Genomic DNA, 23510 nt, shown 5'->3' with positions numbered 1-23510 from the left:
TACAGAGGGGCAGCTCTTCACACAGCCTGCCCTCATCCTCCCAGGGGCCTGGCTGTGGGCACCTGGCTTCTAGGGGAGCAAGAGCAGGCCAGCAGCACCAGCAGCCTCACTGCTGATGCACCAGAGAGAAGAGGATTGCAAGCCATGGATAGGAGTGATGTGCCCTCATGTGCTGCAGGATCTCTGCACAAGGGTGGGCTGATCTCATTCGCTTACGGGCAGCAAGAGGGGAATCACCTCTTCCACCAGAGAAAGACAGAGCTCTGCAAGGTTTTACTTCCCTGTTGGAGTTTTTCTATTTGGGACATGGAAGGTCTATAAATAGGAAAGGTAAAATTTGTAGAGTCTAGAGTCTAGGCTTGTTCCTTTTTTCATTTGAGCTGGACTTCACCAACATCAGTGGAATCACTCCAAGTTCATAGTGCATTAGTGGGAAGGAAAATCAGTGTTTAAAACCTAGTTATAGACCAATATGTGCTTGTTTCCATAAATTACTTGTGCTTGACAATTCTGTGGGTGTGATTTATGTGTTACCAAATTATACAGTTAATCAGTTAGTGCATTTTTGTTTTGTTTTTTTTCTAAACAAAGCATAAAATACAATACTCCACTAACTGAAAGCACCTACAAGGAAACTTCACTGTCAGAGCTTTGTCTTTTATACAGATTTCATATCTTTGGAGCAGAATCACAGGTCATGAGATCTAAATATCCTGTTTTTGAGGGCAAGCCAATTTCCTATGCCAGAAATGCGGGTTCTGAATGCATGCACATGGAACCTGTGTTAGACTACAGTGTTACAGCATTATCCTTTGCAAACCAGCTTCTAGTTACCTGAAGAGTCCTTTGCAAAGAACTGTAAGCAGTTTCTTCAGTTGAGGAAGGTTGCTTGAGCCAGTCTGCACCATCTCGAAGTCACTGACGATGTGAACTCGCAGGTAATCCTGGATGAGTTTAAGATGCTCGTCAGAGACACTGTGAAGAAACAGTAAGGTCAAAAGCCAGCTCTTCTCTCTACTCCCAATAATCAAACAGCTTTCTTAATTTTCTGAACTTCCCACTGCCAGGTGGGGAGTAGTTTGCCTTGGATTTCAGTATGAACATGCAATTCTGAGAACGGGACAATGGATCTCCTGCCACTGCTTACACCTTCTCCTTGCCCTCCTTCCCCACCCCAAACCCTCTGTGACTCCTGAGCTGCCACACCAGGGCAAGTCTTTTGATGCCTGGCTTTGCCAAAGTGCCAAAGCCACGGTGGCATCACCAGCCTCGGTAGGTGAAGCCAGGCTGCTGTGAGATCACCAGTGTCAGCAGCTCAGGAGCTCTAGGGAGAGGAAGACTGCCTTTCACCTCACCAAGTTCCACTTTGAAGGTTTTATTCCAAACAATCCAAAACAATCTTAAGGGGGCTGAGACCACAGAGCTGTACGCCTCCCTGTCTCTGTGATGCTTGGACTCCAGCACCTCAGGGAAGGGTGAACCAGGCAGACTGTATGTGCTGTGCTGTCTTGTGGCCTGACAAGTGCAGAAAGTCCCAGCTGGCTGCTTGTGATGATGCAGATGAAATGGTGGAGGCAGCTGAACAAAACTGGGTTTCTCTCAGTCAGCTGCTACTGGGCCACCACAACACAACCTGTGCTGCCGCACACGACCACTGTTTGCTCACAGCCTCCCACTGCCCTGCCAGCAGACATGTCTTCTGATGGTATTTTTGTTTTATTTTTACACTGTGCAGATCTGGTCATTAAATGTCATGTGGCTTCCTGTAAGGCTTCAGTGTACGTCCAGATTTGACACAGCATGTGGGACAGTGTGAGTCAGACCCATAGCTGGGGCAGATCAGTAAATCTGAGCACCTGGAAATCCACACGCAAGTTTATTCCTTCTGAAGACTGGCTGGTGCTTTCCAACACAATGTCTAGTTTGGGCATATGGCTAATATACCATCCTTTATATTAGAAAGCTACACCTCAGTGGAGAAAGTCTTTTGATTTTTTAATAATTTAAATTTTAATACTTCAGAAAAGTGTTTTTCCTAGACGACAGCTGGACTGTAAAGAGCAGCCAATGCACTGTCACCGGTAGTATAAATGAGGAGTAATTTCATTCAGTCAAATACATTCTCATTTGTCCCAAACACAGAGGCCCAGAGAGCACAGGGTTGGGCTGAAGGCTGATCCTGCAGCCCTGTGACTTGCCATCCTCACCTGCTCGTATCCTGGTACTGCAGGCGCTGGAGTAGTGTCTCAGAAAGGGACAGTTTATTAATATCTGCCACTCTGGAGTTTTCAGGGAGAGAGGAGACCTCCTTTGTGTCACCACCCGGCAGTGCCATGAGGATGTTGCGGGGGGGCAGGATGGGAGGCGTGGGCACCAGGTCTGGAGAGGAAGAAGGGAAAGGCACAGTCATCCCAGTAAAGCCATCAGACCTCATCCCCCTCAGCCCGGGCAGGGCAGAGCCCCAGAGTCCCTGCAGCCACCCCTTCTGAGGGCTCTGTCAGAGCTGGACAGCCCAGGGCTCGGCACTGCCCTGGCCCTGTTCCCAGGGATGTCACTGGGGTGCCACCAGAGGGATGAGCTGCCAGCCTTGGCCCTCTTGTGCAGACAGCACCTGCCTGTGCCTGGCAGTGCAACCCTGTCCCAGCCAGGCTGGCCATCCCATCTGCACAGCAATGGAGTTGAATATACACTCTAAGCATTTTACAAAACACAGATGTTCTTCACCCATATCATTCCCATTATCATGGGGATCTGCTGCTGGGGCAGAAGGGATGGAGGGGTGTAATAGAAAGAGCACCAGAAACTGGAAAGAAGTGAGCAGCTAAAGTAAGGAAATACAGATGGAGAAAATAGACCCCATGATCCAGCAGAGGGACTAAATATCCTGCCTTGTGTCCTGGGCTGGAAGAACAAAGGGTTTTCCTGCTCTGTCATCCTGCTGCTCAACACACCTCCCTCTCCTGGGAGAAGAGTGGGTTCATCTCCATTGATCCCAGACATGGTCACCTCTCTTTTCATACCAATTGCTCCAACACTTTGGCACACCTGTCACGTGTAGCCATTTGAGTTGTGAGGTTTTGGCTGGTTGTTTCCTAATGGTGGAATTTGCATTACAAAAAGATCCCCAGGACTCATCCACTACTAGTGGGCAGTGCTGTGATTCACAGAGCCACCAAAGCACTGAGCCATGGCACAGTTGGGTGGTGCATCTGCAGGGTGCTCATCTTCCACCTCTGCAGTTCCACATCTGAGATGGTCAGACATCTGTAGGCCCTACATGACTCCAGCACCATGGCACCAAAGTGCCTTAACAAAATCCAACTCTGTACACGAGCAGCCCAGCCCCAGTGAAAATCTCTCTCCATTTGAAGGCTCTTAGTCTTGGCTAGAACTTCATTCCCTGCTGCTTGCCTCTCTCTGTATTATTTTTGCTGTAGTTGCCTCCCCCGCCCTGGAGACTCAGTGCAGCTGGCCAAAAACCAGGAACATCTTTCCTGAGCAGCTTTGCAAAATGTTGTTCAGTTTCTTCAGGAGGATGGCATACCAAAGTCTTCCAGCTCCTGTCAGATATGCATTGGGTTACATAAATGCACACAGACACATTGATCTGCTGTAGTGCACAGGCCTGTCCATCTGTCCCAGGGACTGTGTCCTTCAGACAATTTTATTGTAGTGCTCATCATTTCCAGACAGACGTCAGAAAGAACAGGAAGGATGGCTCTGTGGGCATGACCTTCCCCTGGGGCTCAGGAGAACAATGACAGATCCAAGGGATGATCCAGGCAAAATCCAAGGAACAATCCAAGACCAATGAGTGTCAGGAACACACATGACATTTCATATAAAATAGTTGGGATGATGCCAATCATATCTCTTCATCTTACATCTGCCTCTGTACACAGAGTTAGACTGTCTGCCACTGCTGGATCTGTGCCCTCTGGTTCTGACTGTCAGAAATGCCCCCTAGATCAGAGCAGTTGAGGGGGCCTGAGTTTCAGAGGACCCCAGACCCTCTGCAGCTGCAGGTGTGTGGCACTGCAGAGAGAAGAGCTCCAAGGCCTGGGGAGCCCATCTCTGCTGTGACAGGGCCCCCAGGGGTGCAGTGCAGGGAGAGGGCTGCAGAGGCAGGGGACATGGCTGGACATAAACCAGCTTGAGACCAGGGAGGAACAACAGATTAGCCACCCCACACCAGACAGAGTATAACTCTACAGAGGGTCTCAGTGTATTCCCTCAGGTGAGCTGAACTGATGCTCCAGTACCACACAACTCAGCGTCCTGCCAGCTCAGGCCTCTCTGTGCTCTGCTCCATTTTATGCTCTGGCCCCCTGCCTGCACTGCAGATCTCTAGTCTCAGGATGAGAGTCAAGGGTCTGCATCACCAAGTCACCCCACAGGTCTCTTACCAGCATCCTCCTCTAGTTCATCTGCAGCCTCCTCCTCTTCCCGTGGCACTGGATATTTGAGATGCCATATCAGACCCATGTTCTCCTTCCTGTAAAATTCTATCAGTTCCTCCAAGTTCTCAAAATACTTCACAGGAACACCCTCTGATGCCTGAAACAAAACACAGAGGCAGTCATGCTCTGGGATTTCCTAGCCAGAAACACAGAAGATAAAGTCACAGAGAGAGGAGAAAGCCACTAGTGCTGTCCAGAGAGAGCCAGCCCTGCTCTCGCTGCCCATGTGAGCACAGGCTGAGCGGAACAGCTCCTGCAGCACAAACAGAAACAGATATGCTCACAGTTCAAGCCAGAGTCAGCACAAACACCAACCTCAAAGACTCACTGAAGCCAAGTGCAAGAGCTCTCTCGCTGGACTCAGCGTGCTTGGCTTCACAGCAAAGGAAGACTTTAAAAACAAGGAATTCTCCTGGATTAATCTTTGCATTCCCTCCTTTAGTGAGAACAAACCCCCTAGACTGTGCTCTATTTCGAGGTATCCAGGAAGACTTTTCTGTGAAATTGCAAGATAAACATGGCTCGATGCAGACATTTGGATCCCTTCAGGTGTCAAAGGCTCAGAACTAGGCTCAAATGAAACATGGTACTGTCCTGTACAGGAATGCTGGGGTGAGGTTTAGGGGGCTGAGGCTCAGGGTCCGGGGAGGACAGAACGTGCCAGGCCTGACACTGAGCCAGCTGAACTTTAACTATGACTTTAAAGCTTTGTCTCCAGTTTGAAGTAATTTCTTGCACAGCCACACTTTAGACATTCTGCTTCTGACTAAAAGGCAGGGTATTTAAATTTGTTTTGGGTTTGCAATTATTGCCTGTAAAAATTAAGACACACAGAGTTTTGAACAAGCTTATTTACTTGCCATTTGTGTTCACCTTTTTTGTTTAAAAGACAAATGTAGCAAACCCAAGAGATTAAACAGGAGTAATGCAAACAAAGACTACAGCGAGGGGAACCCAGAGAAATGTCTGCGGTGAGTCCTAGCAGCAACAAGATTTCTTTTTAATTTTTCTTAAGGAATAAATAAAATCTCAGGCCAGAAATTAGGACACTGCTTTCAGTCTTTGAAGCCGTCAGTGCCCTCAGGCCTGCCACCAAAAACACCTTTCATTTTTAACTACACCTGCTTGTCTTTAAAGGCTCAGGAAGACACATTTCATAACAAATGTGAATGATGTTTCTGAGAGCTCTGCCTGTACAGTCTCCTTTTCTGTCTCACACAGAAATGTTCCTGCCTTTAGCAAGATTCTCGTACACTGGGGAAAAAAAACATGAAGGCAATGCCTGGGCAAATACTGGATTATATTTTGGTGAGTCCAGAGGAGTTGAAACAAATTGCTGGTTAAAACTTCACATGACTGTACAAGCACAGGCCAAATCCTGCTCTGCTAGAGGGGCACAGACTCAGCACAATCAGAATGACTTCTCATTTACACCAATTAATGCAAGTAGTGTCTGGTTCCTCCCAGATTTTTCTGCTTCTTGTTGCCAAGCGTGAAGGCTGGGAATCAGGGAAGATCATCAGGGGAGAAACTTTGCTCTAATCTGTTATAGCAAAGGATCCTGAAGTTCCCAGCTGGAACAGACCTGGAATAGTTCAGCCAGTTCTCTGTTCCCCTCCCCTGCAGCACCTTCCTGTGCTCCCAAATGCCCACTTTTGTATTATTTAGGCAGGTGTGCCCAGTGGCCCTGCCAGCAGCCCAGAGCACACTGCTGGCAGCACTGACAGGGGGATGGTAACACCCATGCCCAGCCCATGGCAGGGTCACCCACACTTCATCCTCCAGATTAACCTGCCTGGGCTGCCTTCTGTCCACCTACAGCACTTGTAGATGGGCTGGAGCTCATGAGAGACAAGGCTTGTGATGGTTTGCTTTGCCCTAAGCTACCCCAAAGAGCACCCAGACAAAGGCATCAGCCTCATCAGACCACACACATACCCTAAAAAACACCAAGGGTAAGCAGGGTCAGGGTTTGTCATGTGCATCCTTGTAGGAGGAAAGCTTTGCCATCGGGGCTCTCTCTCACCTCTTGAATTACTGCAGCCTACTCTGCTCCCTCTCTTTCCAAAGTCGTCTTCACACTCCTACTTCACTTTCCTTCACTACCTCCCTGTCTGCCTGCTTCCCCAGATCTCCCCTGACTGGTGACTGTCCCCACAACACCCCATCTCTCCACTGCACAGCATCCCTCCCAACACTGCCTTGTCCCGCCCCTCACCTCCTGCTTTCCCAGGGCACCTGCAAGAAGCCACAGTGCCCTGCACGGTTCTTCTAAGGCCAAACAGAGCCCTGATGGAAGTGGGAGGAAAGGCTGAGTTAGCACTTTTTGCTACCAAGGATAGTTCAGTCTCTGAAACCGTGCTGGTCTCTGTGGTAACCAGAAGAAGGAGCATTTTGCAACAGGCCTCCTTCCTCTAACTCCTTGCATTTCAGGAGTGGACCCAAGCCTGTGGTGCAGCCCAAATCCCCCACAGGCCCCAGCTCTCGTGCAAGCTGGCTGGGTGCACACATGAGCAGAGAGGCCCTGCTGCTATGCACCCTTTCTACCCTGCTAGCTTGGCCCACCACCTCCAGCCACCCTTCTTGATGAAGCCTACCATCTCCTCTCTCAAGGGTAACTGGAATTTGTGGCCATGTTGAGGAGCTGGGATCTGCATGCATCTGTACCCAGATACTCCTTCCCAAAGAGAGGCAGCCTCCAATCCAGCAGTGCCAGCTCCTCTGAAAGCCCACCTTCCCCAAGTCCACTCAGGATAAAAAGGACCAACTCTCCATGGCACAAGCAAAATAAAGGACTGCATTTCATATTTTGAGACAGAACTCAGCAAAGAACTGAGCCTAGTCTCGAGCAACTGCACAGAGACAGCGAGAGCTGGAATAAGAAAATGGGGAACCAGCAGGGTCAGGAGCTCTGACCAGCCATGACCAAGCAGAGGGGGAAGGATGGGGAACCTCAAACCTGCTCAGCACCCGCTCAGTGGGGTGGGGGAGCTCGAGGTCCTTCCCCGCACCACAAAGGCCACAGCGGCGGCACCGCCTCGCTACACATCAGCTTGGCCATCACGAGAGTCTGAAAGCAAAATTGCTGGATTATTCTCACTCATTTTCTTCTGCATTATTATTTGCAGGGACCTCACAGAGGAAGTGTGTGGGAAGGGCTGCGCCCCTCCAGCACAAAGCAGTACCCAGCAATCCTCTCTGCCTTTTGCCTGCACTATGAAATGAGCTCCTCCCAGCTCCAAGCACCCCCCAGATTTCCCCACTCCCCCAAAGAGAGCACAGCACTCTGCTTTGCACTGCCTCCCTCTGCAGAGAGGCACAGCAAAAACTGCACATTGTTTGAAATGGGAGAGAGGACAGTAAAAGCAAGACCCTGTTGCACTTGCTTCTCCCCTTGGGGAAGGGATGGGAACAAAGCCTGCGTGACAGACGGCACATTGTTCGACACACAACCACAAGGTGCTCGGATACCACCTGTGCCACATGAGCCCCTCCAAATCCAACAGCCTGACACTTTGCTCCCAGCCTACAGAGCAGTAGGACCATCACCCAGGCTGTGGGGTGTTCCCAGCCAGCTCTGCAGGGATGATGCCTGAGTAGCATCAGCTGAACGCAGAAAACCTGGTTCAGTAATGTTGCCGCCAGAGCTCGGGTTGCTGGATGACCCACCTGAAGGCTGGTCTCTGCCAGCAAGCAAGGAAAGCAGGGACACCTGCTTTCTTCACACTTGAACCTGTGGCAAAGGCTTAGAGGTGGGAAGGAAAAGTGGTGGTGGATAGTAAAATAGTGGCATTGAGTCAGTTTGCAGGTAGTTGCAGAGCACAATTCCAAAAACTGGATTGAGGGAACACTGAATGAACGTCCTGAAGACAACTGCTCTGGATGACAAGAGCGAGGAAGAACGCAGCCTAGACTTTACACAAACTTGTTCTGGACTTTGAGCCAGGAAGCAGAGGCAGAACAGGCCCTGTGAGCAAAGCAGAGCAGGACGGGGCAGCGCAGGGGGAGCTGGAGCCACCCCAGCAGAGCCAACAATGAAATCCACTTCCCGCCCCCCTGCCCGCCTCCAGTGAGTAACTATTTCCTTGGGGTTATGGCAGCACAGATCTTGTTTTAATTACAGAGTGAATTGTTTCAGGTCATTATAAATGTGGATGGCAAGTGTCATCTCCACGGCAACACCCCACATCCCAGAAACGTGCTCCCAGGTCTGCCAGGACACCAGAGTGGTGTGGAGGGCAGGCCCAGTTCCAGGGGGATTCCTCCAGCATCCCTGCTGGTACCTCAGCTTTGTGCTGATGGCAGCCACAACACACAGAAGGGGAACACCTAGTGAACAGATGCAATTTAGGGAACAGCCCACAAAGCAGCAGGATTGTACAAAGGAATCTGTGGAATAGTGAATCAGACAGTGAGAAGCAATTTTACAGGGGGAAGCTGCATCTGAAGCACGAGTCCCTCTAAGATCTGTTAATGGGAGTGTCATACAAGATGCAAAAAGAAACTCCTCTACTGTACTTCCTGCCAGAAGACTTTAGCTGGACTGTTCTGTGCAGCTTGGGGCACCAATTCTTATGGAACATGTAAAAATACCGTACAGAAACCCAAGGAAAAATTCCAAGGAAGGCTGAAGAGTTGGAAAATGGGATTTGCAAGGAAAGCTCTGAAGAAAGGGACTGGTATGGTCTGGCAAAGGGGCAGCCTGGAGATGGCACAGCAGCAGTCTTACAAGTTTTAAATTCTCTTATAAAGAAGATGGCAACCAGATGTGCTGCAAGTCCCCGAGGGACAGCAGAGGTGGGGGAGGCTTTGCAGCAGAGGAGGTTAGGCTAGAGCTCAGGCAGCTTTGCCAGGCAGAGACAGTAAAGTTGGGCTACACAGAGAGTGTGTCCATGTCTCTGGAAGTGCTGCAGTGCAGGGTACCCAGGCAATCCTCATAGCCAGCATCCAATCCTGCTTCTGCTGGGGAAACGGGAATGCTGGGGGGAGACCTGCAAGGCCTTCTGCCACCCCTAATCCTGGAACCACGAGAATCTCTCTGCACATCTGCCAGCTGCCTTTATTCACATCCTGCTGTATCCTTGAAGGAGACAGCTAAAGCTGACTGTGACCAGCCCAGCCATTTTAGCTGCATCCCAAACCATGATTTTCAGATCTCCCACTTTGGATTCCGGCCCTTTTGGCTGTGAGCCCCCTTTCCCCCAGGATGTCTTGGTGTCTCCTGTCCTCCAGACCCTGCCCTCAGTTCTGCAGGTCCTTCCAGTTATCAATCCCTCCAATCCTCTCTATCCTTACTGTACAATGGTTGAACACCACTAGCTGCAACTTGCTCTTGTCTTCCTGCTGAATAGGCTTCCAGGCTGTTCATTTCATGAGAGCAGGCACGACTAAAGCCTTTAATCACTAGTCTTTGGTTAAATCTTGGGATCCCCTTTGCAAATTCAACCACCTGGACTTTTCAGCAGGTTTTTGTATGGCTGAGACAACCTAATCTTCCTTTGCCACCTGGCCAAGAGAACACCTCGACAAAGACACTCCAAACACGGGTTTGGTGAGGAGCAGCTCTGAACACACCTTTAGGAGAAGTTGCAAATGGAGTATAAAGACACAAAGTAAAAAGAGATTTAGAAGATGTAAAGCCTATGCTAAGCCAGGAGAGGAAGTGGTTAACTTGGGGTTCATTACAACAATTGTATAAATAGATGGCACAGGAAGTCTGGGGCCCTCAGAAGGAAGAGGAAGTGTTTTCCTTTCCTGTGCCAAGGCACAAGGAGGAACTAGGAAACTGGTCATCTGCTTATATTGCTTAAGGTCAATCTTTTCTAACCAGAGTGCCTTAAAACAGGTATTTAAACACATATGTAGGCATTTCAGTAACAGGCAATAACTTTTTAAAGTTATAAAATTCTTGCAATGCCCACCAGCTTAAATGGAAGCTGAAAATCAGGTCGCTTCTACTGTGGTGAGAAAGGCTGGCAGGAACTTTTCTCCTTTCAGATTTGAAAAAAAAATAAATTCTAGGTTTTCAGGTTTGGAAAAATCTTCAAGACTGACTGTTAGCTAGGATGTCTAGGTGGCATTTTTAAATTTACTTCTGGTTCTCATGTAGGCAAGCTTTTTACATTTCACTAAAAAAGGGATCCTAAGAGCTACAAAATTCCTGGTAAATTATTTTTTACAGCATTTTAAAGCAACCTGGTTGTGTTTTGGTTTTGTTTTTCTAGAAAACATGCCTTATTTTTAGATCAAATCTTGTGCTAAGAAGTTCCAGGAGCATTTCACAAGAATGGGATCATAGACAGGAATCACAGCTGGGAGAAACAGCTACTTCCCAAAATACAAGCCACCCAGAAATGTACCCTCATCTGAATGCAACACCCGGGGCTTGGAAGAAATGGAGCTACTGAGGAGCAAGCACAAAGGGAGAGGAGTAAGTGTGTGGCTGAGGAAAAGAGGGATCCTGTGACACAGAGGGGCAGTAAAGAAATGAACTTTGATAGGAGGTGGGAACTTGGAGCTGGCAAGGGAGTTCTGCTGCTGCGTAAAGCTCAGCAAGAGGGTCTCTGCCAGGGAACTCAGCATGAGAGAAAAGGCAAGGGGAAGAATCCAGGGAACAGGGGCAGAGGATGCTCGTGGGTGGGTGGGGCAGTACTTCCTCACCTGGAAAAAGAATCATACAGATTTTGGGGAGAATGGCACAATGGAAGCGCAGTTACAAGTTATATAAATTTAACAATGCTGGGGGGAATGGCAGGTGAATAGTCCCTGTCTTTCTTGTCTCATCCTGCATACGGTTTGGTCCTGATGCTCAGGTTAGCTTGTCCATGTCACTTTTGCTACAGTGGCCTTTTAAGTTTAAGACTTTGGGTGAAACCATGGAATTCAGAGAGTTCCAGGAAAGAGGTTTTCAGAACTTCTGAAAGAGATTATTCATGGAAGGAAACAAGGAATTGCAATTTAACAGCTAAGTACATATTACTTCCAGCTTGTGATCCTGGCTGAACATCAGATATCCAAACAAAACTAAGTTAAAAAATAAAAAAAAAAAAGAAAATTACTATGTTGTCAATCTTATAAAATTCCCTCTGTTCCTCCAATGCAACAGAAGGATACCAGTACATGCTGCCTCTCCCACAAGCTCCATTTCTCTAAGCATGACTTAAGAGACTCTGTGTATTAATTACTCACACTGCATCACAATTCCATTCTTATTAAACATTACCAAAAAACGGAAATGCTGAAGGTTTCCAATTTTTGGAATGGCCATCTCACTTTTTCCTACCTTTGCTCATTCTGGGTTTCAAATGCTTAATGTGTGCTGTGTGTGGAGTGTGAGCCCAGCTGGAGTTCATCTTAAAAAGATCCTGACTGTCATATCTGCCCCTGCTAATCTCCTCTGGCCCTGCAAGGGTTTTGCTCTCTGTGATCCCACCAGGCTTTGTTCTGGCAGCCCAAGCACTGGTCATGTTCACAGGTAGCTCCCATGGCAGAACTGGGGCACTTGCAAATTAGGAGAGTCTTGAAGAGAAGGAATATTGAAAGGACTTCTCAGTAGGGTATGGTTGCCTGCCAAATTTTTATCTCAAGTTCCTTGTTAAAATTCTACATCCTAGAGTAAAACATATTAGAAGTTCTAGAAGGTAAAGGACCAATGGAAGTCTTTTGAACCAGCATTTTCCCACACATAATAAAGACATAGGTCATAAAAATAATGTACTCAGGTCCTACATAAAGACCTCATTCCACTCTTCTCCTACACTCCATGATTCACATAAAAAGTATGTTAATTGCCAAATATCCAACTAATATAGTTAGACAGAAGCCAGGAAGAACACCAAGCAATTGTAGAAAGCATCAACACTCCATACTCGAGTTAGTCCTTCACATTAAATAAACCATTCAAACTCCAGCCATCAAAAAAGATATTGCCAACACAGCACACATGCATTCAGCTGGTAGCACCACAAGAAACCTGCTGAGCAACCAACCCTTTCAGTATTTCTCTGTGTTATAATAAAGAAGATTTACATCAACAACAAGCAAACAACAGTACAGTCCATGACAGAACATGAAGGACTGGGATTAAATTTAGCTACAGGGTGCAAGTCAGATGAGCTGGTGATGAATGAGCAAGGACTGCAGATCCCTGAGGATCTGGTGCAGTTTTTTTAACACTTCTGTAGTGTGTGGGCAGAATTTAAGTAAAAGTTTTGGAGTACACTACTTCTAACAACTTCTGTAATTATATCATAAGCCTTGTGCTTTTTGGTTTTCCACTGAAAAGCTTCAGCACTTCAGGTCAAATAAAAATTTCCATTTTCATTTCTTCAAAAAGCATGCAGCTCCAGTGCTTACCAAGACAAACCTGAAAAAAACCAGGTCCCCAAGAGCTGGCAAGGCAACCAAGGCAGCAAATGCAACACAGTGATGGTTCCTGAAGGCACTCAGTGCAGGTGTGGGATCTTGTCAGTGCCCCCTGCTCACAGACACTGGGCTGGGACACTCCTGCAGGTTACTTGCCTCTGGGGAGGTGATCTGCTTCTCAGATACATGTATTAGTTGTATATATTGCAGGTTATTTTCTTCTCAAATTCCCAAGCTCCCTTTTCCTTGAAACAGATGAAAACATGCCCAGAGTGGCTCTGCCTGCACAGCTGGGCAGGATCCCTCAGCTCACATCAGTCTTACCCTGTGTTGCTGGGGGTCTCCCCTAACCTGTGCAGCAGACATGGGAGGATCCACAATCAGCTCTCTGCTTTCTTTATTGTCTTCTTGCCTAAATGAATCCCAGTTCCAACTGTCACCAAGCACTAAACATGCATAAATTACAAAAAACAATCAAGTGGAAAAGAGAAAAGGTAAGACTAAAGAGGCCATACTTATTGAAGACATGCTACTGAAGCAGAGCAATGCAGGCAGAAGGTTCATGGGAAACAACTGCATTCACAATTCACCACGTAGAACTGCATAATTTTCTGGGATTGCATAATTAAAACTTCCAAGAAATGCGCAGATAAGGGTGAGCACCTTAGTGTTACAATTTCCTGTCTTCAGCCTGCAAAATTTCTCAGTCTTTTGCTACAGCAATTGTTTTCTATTTTTGTGACACTTGGGGTGACCACTTGTACTTTCTTTGAAGGGGCTGTCCCTTATTTCATTCAGTTACTGCAAACCCTTACTCAGTGAAAGGAAGCCCTGAGCCATCCCTGCTGACTGAACAGATACAGAACCCAGCCTGAAGAAGCATCATCATTTAACAAAACTAACCACAAAACTAAAACCAGACAAAAAACACCCTTCAAACCCTCTCCTTTTATGTTCTCCCCTGAACCTGGAATAAAAATAGCGGATGTTACACGTTTTGTTACACTTTGCCCCCTAAAACTGGGCTTAACACACTTTAACCACCAAAATGTAAATTTGAAGAGTAATGGTGGAGCAGACCTCGTTTACCTAAAAGAAGTGCAACCAGGACAATACTTTCAATGGAAAATGTTGTTATTTAAAGGTCATTGCATCTTTATATTTTATATTTATATCAGCAATAAGTTACTGCACGTGTAGGGTGTATAGGTCTCATTTCCTGAGGCTGGAATGCAGATCACATGAACAAAATCTAACTGGACCCCAAGTATTACTTGTGCTGTGCTGGATAAGTTCCACTTCTGCTTGGAGAGGGAATGCAGCCTGCAATGATCCATCTCATCAGCAAATCAAGATAGATCTCTGAACAAGAAAGGGCATCATCCTGTTGGGAACAAGCGTGGAAACAATTTTGTATTGATGGCAATATTTGCCATAAGTCTCATTGTAAATAAATCTCATATCAGTGTTTTCCAAGACTCATTGCTATCTTAAATGATCAGGACAAGAAGCCTCATACAGCACCAACAATATATTAACTTCTCTTTCTTTGAGAAAACAACTCAAGACTTGCCTGGAAATGAGCACTTTCCTCCGTGACCCATCATGCCTCAAAGCACAGAAGCAATAAAACAGTGCTTCATTACCACACAGAGGAAAGAGAAATAATCTGTTGTGTCCCTGAATACCTTAAATTGAGTTATGAAGACTATCAGAAGTCTTTGATAAAATATAAAAAGGCTAAGACAATCAAATGGTTTGAACACTATGTGATTAATGATATTAAAGCTAATATCCCTCAAATTACTGCAAAATAAGAATATTTTCTTGTTGAGAATGTCGGTTGCCTATGTTTTCAATTATATTTTCTCATCTGCCATAAGAGGTTTAGAATCTCAGGAAAAATTTCATTTTGGTAGTCCTGGAGACCCTGAGGTGGGTGTGTCCCAGGGGCTCCTCTCAGTCAGGGTTGGACATTTGGCCTCTCCAACAAACCTGGTTGTTGGAGCTCCTGTAACGGGAGCTGGAATATCCGGTGGGGTGGGAAAGAGCTGCTGGGGGCCAAAGCCTTTCCAAAGGATAATAGGTGAGACAAGAACTCTTCTAAACCAGTAATTGGTCAGCTGGTCACTGTGTAACAGCCCTAATCCTTATCTCCTGAATCTGGAAGGATTTTGCAACCCCAGAGGGTTGGCTATTTGCAATTTGCAATTGTTTGAGTGTGATGAAGGCTTTGTGAGATAACACATTTATTGGAAGGCAAGCAGCAAGAGAATTGATGACATGCACTGGCATTTCACTGCTTAGAGATTTTATCTGAAAGGACATCTAGATAAAAGGAAAAGGGATTTCAGTTCATGTCATTAACTTCCAAATACCTGATTTCATTTCTTGGAGCTTGAAAAACAAAATAATACCACTTTAGTCTGATTTAAGCCATCTTCTCTGAACATGTTTTTTTATATTTCAGGAAACTGGAAACATTCTGGAAGGGTTCAAACTAGACAAAAGCTGGATATGCTTTGTTTGTATGAAGAATTTTGTATACTGAGAGATTCAGTAGCAGGAATGTGCATGTTTCAGGAAATACCTAGTTCTCTTATTAAATGCTGCTTCTTTCAGCTTTCCAAAACCTGTGAAATGCCTTCTGTTTATTCCTGCCTCAGATGCAACAGCAGAAAAAACCATTTTTCTTGTATAAACAGATTTGGATAGTTTGCAGAAACATGAGATACATGTGTAATTTCAGTCTTACATGTAAAGAGCTTTACAAACTTATTTAAATCAACATTAAATTATATTGAAAAATATTAAAATTTTAATATCTACCGGTTTTTGTAATAAAATGAAGCTTAGTATAATTAAATTATGTATTTGGGCATACTAGAAATGTGCTGTCCTACCCATGTTTCAATGCATTCCCCATAAGTATTGTCTGGATGTCCAGTTGTCCCTTGTTTCTCTTCAAGAAAAGTAATCCCCTTGATTATCCCTCAGCCCTTCCGTGCCAATGGAGTCCCACCAGCACATGGAGTTTTCTGTGGTAGGAACTAACTCCAGTGAAATCAGTGCCATTCTCATCATTACCCTGCCCTGACAGGGGTGTCTCACAGCCCCTGTGCAACCTGCACCGGGCATTTGGGGCAGGCCTGTGCCTGCCCCGTCCCCACTGGAGACCAGGAGGGTTTGCCATCAGTCTGAGAGGTACAAACCCCTCACCCAGCAGGGACAGAAGTGGCTGCAGTGGTGAATGGCTGAGCCTCACCTGAAACAGTGAGCTCTGCTTTGTCACCCACTGAAACCAGCTCAAGAGCAATTCCCCAGTTGAAAGGTTTTGATCAGGTACAGGAAGATCAGCAAAATCCACAGCAAATCACAAAGTCCTTACTCCAGGAAACCTCCTCTTGGCCACACGAGTCAGAGCAGCACAGCACATTGGGATTGCAGTGTGGCAACCAGGAGACAACAAAAACTGCACCTCTCTACAGGGCTGACAATGGACTGGGTGCTGCCTGTGCCACAGCCAGGCCTCTGATGTTGGTGACAGCAGCAGTGACACCAGGAATGCAGGAACTGACCTAAACTCCCAGCTCTTATCAGATGCTGCTGGCAGGACAGGCAGCCCTGCTCCAGAGCAGGTTCACACTCCGGATGGAGCCTCCAGGCCCAGCTCCACCCTGCAGGACTCATAAACAGAGGCCAGGACAAATCCTGCTCGGAGCAGGGACAGTCCTGTGGTGGCTGACGCGAGCAGAGCCCCCTCATCGCACATCCTGCCCGTCCCAGGACAGAGGATTTAGTTCATTCTGGCATATTTAGCCGACCCACACACAGAGGGAGTACAAATCAAGGTGTTCCCCAAAAATGTGTTTCTAGAAGCATGCTGGGGAGGAAGGGTTTCAGCAGAAGTCCCTACACACAGTGTTTAGGGATTCTCCACCTCCTGGGAGCCTCAGAGTACACTGTGCCCCACCCCTGTGTCAGCTGGCACCGTGAGTCACAGCTGCTGGCCTGCCTTCTAAACGTTCTCATAGCACACTTGTTTCCTGTCACAGCCCCGTATCAGACCAGCAAAAAATTACCAGAAAAATTAAAAAAAAAAAAGCTCTATGATCACTCAATGTAAAACAGTGCTGCCAGGGCATCTATAATTTTCACTGAAGTCAGCAAAGCCCACAAGTAACGAGGGCCAGGCCCTCCCTTTGCAACAGGTAGTAAGTACAATGTAAGCAATTTGTTTAACTGGGGGATTTCAGCACAAATGCAAGGAGTGTTCCTGCTCCCAGAAATGATGATCTGGTACTACAACTGCAAAATCAATGTTTCCTACATTCACCCACAGAGGGGGTGCAGGAAGATGCATGCACTGCTGCTTTCTGTCAAACCTGGGACATTGAAGTGGAAAGAAAAAGACAGGCAATAACCTTTAAAACTCTAATGTTTTCCTTATTGTAGTACAGTCTCTTGTGCAGTATGAGAAGAAGGTAGCTTTTAGCAATTCCTTCTCACAACAAAGTAATGCTCACAAAACTCTGGAATCGATCAAACAGTTTTGCTCAAAGCAAAAAAAAAAAAAAAGTTTATCAAAAACACGAAGGGGATTGGAGCATGTGCTATGCAAGGCATAGTCTTTGTTCAATTTCCTTTTCCCCTATTAATTTTAAAAGAAGGTGACAAGTTCAAAATTGCTTATCTGGACTTTTTCAAAAGAGTGATCCAGTTTTTCCATCTGAAACAACGTTTTTCTTCAACATCCTGGCAACACCATGCTCACTTCTGAAAAGGCCGAAATCAAAATGAAACATTTCACCTGAAAGAAGGGTTTTTTTAAATTTTCCACTTTGCTTGAAAATACAAAGTGGCTCTTGCTTCTGCTCAAGCCAAGTTCCATCTCTGCCCTCTCCTGTGGGGCAGCCAGAAGATGCAAACAGCTCTCAAGGCACTGTGGGTGGTTGGAGCCTCCATCCTTGGCAGCCCACCATATCTCAAGGCAGGTACATGGCTTGAGGCAAGAGCTCAGCTGGTGGCATGAATGGGAGAGCAGACTGAGGGTAATATGGGAACAAACAAACCAAACAGGTTGGCAAGAAGGGCAAGGAAGAGCACCTTGCTAGAAGGAAGCAGCAGTGGTCAGGCAACGCCCGTGCCCTGAGCTTGTAGAAAAACACGTCTGATGCAAGTTCTGGGGGGCAGAATGGGAATGTTACCTGAGTGAGCTGAAGCACCAGGTCACACCCACGGGAAAGCAGGGCAAGCTGTGCCTTCCTCAGGCTGAGGGAGACTCTGCCACAGAACAGGAGACACAGCACACAGTTATAGAATCAAAGAGTTACAGAAGATACTGAGTTGGAAGGGACCATCAGGATCAACCAGTCCAATTCCTGGCACTGCACAGACACCCCAACAATCCCACCCTGTCCCTGAGAGCATTGTCCAAACACTCCTTGAGCTCTGGCAGCCTTGGTGCTGTGCTCACTGCCCTGGGGAGCCTGGTCAGTGCCCAACCACCCTCTGGGGGAAGAGCCTTTTCCTGAGATCCAACCTGACCCTGCCCTGGCACAGCTCCAGCCATTCCCTCAGCTCCTATCACTGGTCACCAGAATGAGGAGATCAGTGCCTGCCTTCCAGTGCCCCTCGGGAGGATGTTGCAGACCCCAATGAGATCTGACCTCAGTCTCCTCCAGGCTGAACAGACCAAGGGCCCTCAGCCACTCCTCATATGGTTTCCCTTCAAGGCCCTTCACCACCCTCCTGGCCTCCTTCAGATGCTCTGTAATGGCTTAATGTCTTTTTTGTATTGTGGTGACTAAAACTCCCCCAGTACTCAAGGTGAGGCCACCCCAGTTTTGGCATGGACATCTGCTCTACAGGTGCCCCAGTTTCTTAAGGAGACTCCACCTTTATTAAAAGCCAAAGCTGCTCCCACAATGACAAGGTTGGCTCTCTCTCAGCAGCTTTTACCAAGGGCATCTCCGGAGCCAGCCCTGTTTGTGCCATGGTGCCATCTCTCCATCAGGATATCTCCCCCAGCCTCCACATGCAGTGGCACAAGGCCTGTGCTTGATCCTGCAAACAACCTATGGACCGTTATCTGACAGACCAGAAAATAAGTTCTGGCCAAGAGCAGAAAATAAGATGCAATCTAGCTGCCCCTGAGAACTGACTGACTGACTGCAGCCAGCAGATAACACGAGCTGGGAACTCCTGTTGGAGATGTACCAGAAATCAAGAGAGATCAAACTCCATCAGGTTTTAACAATGGTACCACACCCCCCTGTACCAATCCATTGTCACTGACCAGCCAACACCAGTGTCTTCCTCCTTCTCACCACCTCTTTCAAGCACTCTCACTCCCAAGGCAGGTTATACTCTTGACAGTGACCTTTTAAAATAGCAGTATGTCGAGGCAATCCAGGGTAAAGCATTAGGCAAAGGCAGTATCACAGTTTTTCAACAGCAGCTCTTGACCTCAGTGCCTTCTCACACTGAACAAGAGACAGTTGTACTGGGAATCTCTTTATCTGACTGCAGCCTGCCAAGTTTGGCAGTTTAAGGGGGTTCTCTGGGCTCTTTAGACAACAGAGACAGGACCCACTAAGGACAGTTCAGCCCATCCAGATCAGAAACCCATTTCTTTCCTGCTGACTAGAGAGATACAACTCACCTTTGGCTACGTGACAGCTTTGACTGCACATCTAAAATGGGGGGATGCATACTGATACACATCCTCTGATCCTGGTAAGGTCAGCCAGGGATAGCTATTTAAAATTATTTTTGGTAACCCAATCCTCAGACTGGGCCAAGTTCCCCATTTGTTGGGGGGATGCTAAGATCACAAGGAATGCAGATTGGGCAGTGAAGAGGGTCATATTGAAACCTCAGCCAGCTGGATAAACGAGGTGCTTTAAGTGACAGCACAGGAAAGTAATATCTTCTGTGAATCTGGATGGCAAGAACTGACTATAGATGCTTAGGTAACAAAGACAATGTTAGTGTCTTTAGTCTTGTCTCTCATGTTTAGCTTGATCTTGCAATACCCAAGGACTCCTTTGCTGCTTCGCCCCTCTTTGCACAAACATGATTACACTCAGCTAATCCCCAAACATTCCATAACTACACATTGATTATGCCTCCCCTTTGGAGCAAGGGAAAATCATATTTGTTTTCCCAGAGAAGAAAGTGAAGTAGTCCAGCTGTGACTTACCCCCAGGCAGCAGCTCAGCCACCTCAGGGGCAGTTCTTTCCAGCCTCGTGCCCTGCTCCTCGATCTCTGTGGAACTGTTATTTGCTCTCTTCCTATTCTCAGCTCTCAGTGCTTCACTACAGTGAGAGTCTGCAGGCAGCAGGGAGATCTGTGACTAATTGTTCTCAGCCTAAAGATCTCTACTGGCTCTTACAGATTCTGTGTTTCAAGGGGTTTTCATTACTCCTACCCTCCTTCCTTAAATATGTTTTCATCAGCAGGAGGCAAGTTTGATTCATCCAAGCCATGGCTTTCTTTGCCCATATTTTGAAGTCTCAAGTAATGGAAGGAGAAAATTACTCAGTTCCAGAAAAGAAGGGGGACAAATTTCCTTTGTATGTAAAGAAAACAGTCTGTGATGGTGACCTCTACAGCCCAGTGTGCTTTGGGAGGACACCAGCTGCATTCCAGATATGGCAGGCCAGAGGGATTCCTGACCATGCTAGCTGATGTAGAGCTGCTGCAGGTGCAGAATCCCAATGGCACATCAGACCATGGCACAAAATGCTGGAAGGACATATGCAAATATCATTTTCTTCAGCCTGAATGTGAAAAAGTGCATCTCAGAATGCAAAAATGCACACCTCCCTTTCTGCTACCAGATAATGTAACCATGCAAAAAATGACACTGAGTATCATTCCACTGGGGCGGGTCGAACTAGAAAAGAGAAAAATGAAATGGCCTCTCCAAGACTCAATGAAAAAGTGAAGCACCTTGCAGCTTTAAAGGTGAAAAAACTCCACAAGTGGTAGAGGGAGAGCCTGTCCTGTCACATGTGCCGTGTATGTAGCTGTGACATGGGACCTCTTCTGAAGCTGCTGTCATCATGACAAGCTCCTGACAGACAACATCCCAGCTCTGGGCAGGAAGGCAGCTTTTTTCAGGAAGGAGCACTGTGCAGGCAAAAAAAAAAGGTCACATTGCACAATCAGGGCTCATAACTAATGCAGGCTAATCTCAGGATTGAGTACTGAATTTTTCCTATATAATTTTTATAAACTCAGAAATGAAAAGCACTTACCGATTGCTGTATTAATTTAACACCTGTTCTAATTCCATTGGATTAGTAGACTCCTTCCTTTTTTAATGGGATTTTTTAAAATGTCAACACTCCATCCTATTCAACAGCTTTTATATCCTTGCACAGAAGTAATCTTTTCAAAAGTCTGATCTTGTAATACACATGAAGTAGTTTTTGTTTTATCCAAAAATCAACAGACAAGCAACCAAAAAAAGCCTGGCCCAGCTGGAACACTGTACCAAGAACAGCAGCCAACCACATGAGACTGTTTTTCCTCTGAGCCTCAATTACCACTTTCACTGTGTCCCTCTCTTGCCAGATGAAGCCACCCTCCTTCTTCTGCCTCTCCCACAGAACTGGAATAAGGCAGCACAAAGCAGGAGGTGTTTTGTCTTCAAAACATGAGTTAACAACACACTTTATTTAGCCTACTCCTGATATTCAACCTACAGTTCCTGGCAACCCAGCTTACAAAGGTATTCCACCACAGTCCCTCTGCATCCCATGACATAGGAACAAGAGAAATCCCTCACAATCACAACACAGATCCCAAGAGAATCTTAAAAATTACATGTTCATAAACCTTGATCCAGCATGAGAACTGCCCATTGCTACAGCAGAGAGAAATGGATTTCCTGTGGCTGCAGGGCTCTGACTTGCAGACAAGTGGAACAGCCATACATGAAAACAGGCCCTTTTGTCATGGCAGAAACACTCTCAGACCCAGCACGAGCTGGGGAGCGTAGCTGGCACCCTTGGGGGCTGTACAGAGCTCCCTGGGGGCAGGACTGGGGCCAGCCTGTGCCTCAGCACTCCCTGGAGGGCTGCACACATGGCCACAGGGCTCTCCACTCAGCTTCCAAACCCCCATTGCTCTGGCACCAGTGTCCTGCCAGCAGAGGCTGCAGGCCAGGCTGCAGACAGCACTGCTCACACGACATACCAGGGGGCACTGAGGGACCAGGAGGGGACAGGGCTTGCCCAGGACACAAAGGGACAAAGTGTGGGGCCATCTGGCTGCCTTTGCAGGTACTCTTTGGCCTACCTTTCTTCCTCTCCCACAGGGGGATAAACAACATAGGATCATTTCTGTGCTTGTTTTCCAAAAGACAAAGCAGCTGTCAGACTCATACTCCAAAGCCATTCAGAGTTAGGGTTCCACAATGTCCCTTCCTCACCTCAGTGCCAGGGCAAAGAGTAAGAACATCATTAGCAGTGCCAGGCTCCCACCCCAGCCCTGCCACAGAGCTGGTGTGGACATAAGTAGTTGTGCCCATTGCTGACCCTCAGGTCTCCCCCAACACTCTCCCTGCCCAGGGGAGCTTCATTTGTGAGCTCTCTGGCACAATGAGACCCTGACCCCTGCAGCTGCTCTGGGTACTGGAGCAATGATAAACAATGGATCATCTTCTGAACACATGCCACCATCACAGCATCACAGCACCACACCACCACAACACACCAAGACACATTAGTTATGATGGTAAGGCTGGGCTAGATCAGATGATGGGGGAAAACTGAGTATTCCTACAAACAGGCTGCTGCACCCTGTGGAGCCAGATCAGAATGGCAGCTTCTTGGTTCCAGCTGTGTGCCAGCCCTGCTCCCAGCCTGCACAGGCTCCTCTGTATGGTGTTCCCCAGTGCTCTGGGAAGGTGGATGAGTTTTGGTGACCTGCCATAGTAACACATACAGACCCAGGTCAAGTCTGGCACAGTGTCCCACTGCCAGTTCCTCCTTAAAAACAGAAGTGCAAGTGAGGCAGAGGAATCTCAATGACTGGGGAATCCAGCTGTCGAGGCCAAGTGGGATATGGTGGCTGGCCCTGGGCAGAGAGTCCTCTGGAGCACAGGGCTGAGAGCCTGGAATTGGCCTGGGTGGCAATATAGCTGTGTTTGTGCAGAGCTGCATCTGAGTGGGGCTCCTAAGAACAGCTCGAGCTCCCAAAAAGTGGCTCTTGCAGAAGCCAAGCTGGATGTGTGCACCCAGGACACACAGTCCACAATTCCTATCAACAACCTACAGCTGAAAGAAAGCTGCCAGCACTCCGCTGTTCTCACTAACCTGATGCCTCCAGTTTCAGACATGCTGCCTCTTACTGCAGATCTCAAAGAGAAACTGGTGACCCCAAAGCACATCAGGAAATACACGGGTGACATGGTGCATGTGAGGCATGTGAGCCACACGTGGAGTCAGTAGAAATCTGATTTCTAGTGTGGGAAGCTGGTTGTCATCTGAAATGGGAAGGAATGATTGTAGACTGACTCTGAATAGCCTGGCAGACTGGTAGCCTGGGCATTTCCTTTTAATTTTGCAGGGAATGCCCATGCAGCACTGGCTGTGCCAAGAGGATGGAGTCAGCTGCAGCCCCACTGCTGCCTAATAAACCCATGCCCAATTCTTGGGGCTGGAAGAGACCAT

The 23510-nt window shown here is 47.2% G+C and overlaps 1 protein-coding gene across 3 annotated transcripts in view; it reads right to left on the bottom strand.

Moving 5' to 3' along the window:
* INPP5D (inositol polyphosphate-5-phosphatase D) overlaps window positions 1–23510 on the bottom strand; it is an 86386-nt gene that overhangs the window by 21445 nt on the left and 41431 nt on the right. For 2 of the 3 annotated variants that reach the window (XM_051782370.1, XM_051782371.1), the window contains exons 4-6: window positions 4407–4557; window positions 2208–2379; window positions 835–975 (exon numbers count right to left, since the gene is read on the bottom strand). In XM_051782370.1, the coding sequence (XP_051638330.1) occupies window positions 835–975; window positions 2208–2379; window positions 4407–4557 (464 nt within the window). Of the gene's footprint in view, window positions 1–834; window positions 976–1355; window positions 1464–2207; window positions 2380–4406; window positions 4558–23510 lie in introns of those variants that run through there. The other variant, XM_051782372.1, reaches the window with a different exon arrangement.

The sequence above is a fragment of the Manacus candei genome, unplaced genomic scaffold, assembly GCF_025592945.1.
Source record: "Manacus candei isolate 608988 ecotype Guabito, Panama unplaced genomic scaffold, ASM2559294v1 h1tg000015l, whole genome shotgun sequence".
Lineage (NCBI taxonomy): Eukaryota > Metazoa > Chordata > Aves > Passeriformes > Pipridae > Manacus > Manacus candei.
The sequence above is the reverse complement of the archived record's forward strand: the minus strand, read 5'-3'. Positions and strand labels throughout refer to the sequence as shown.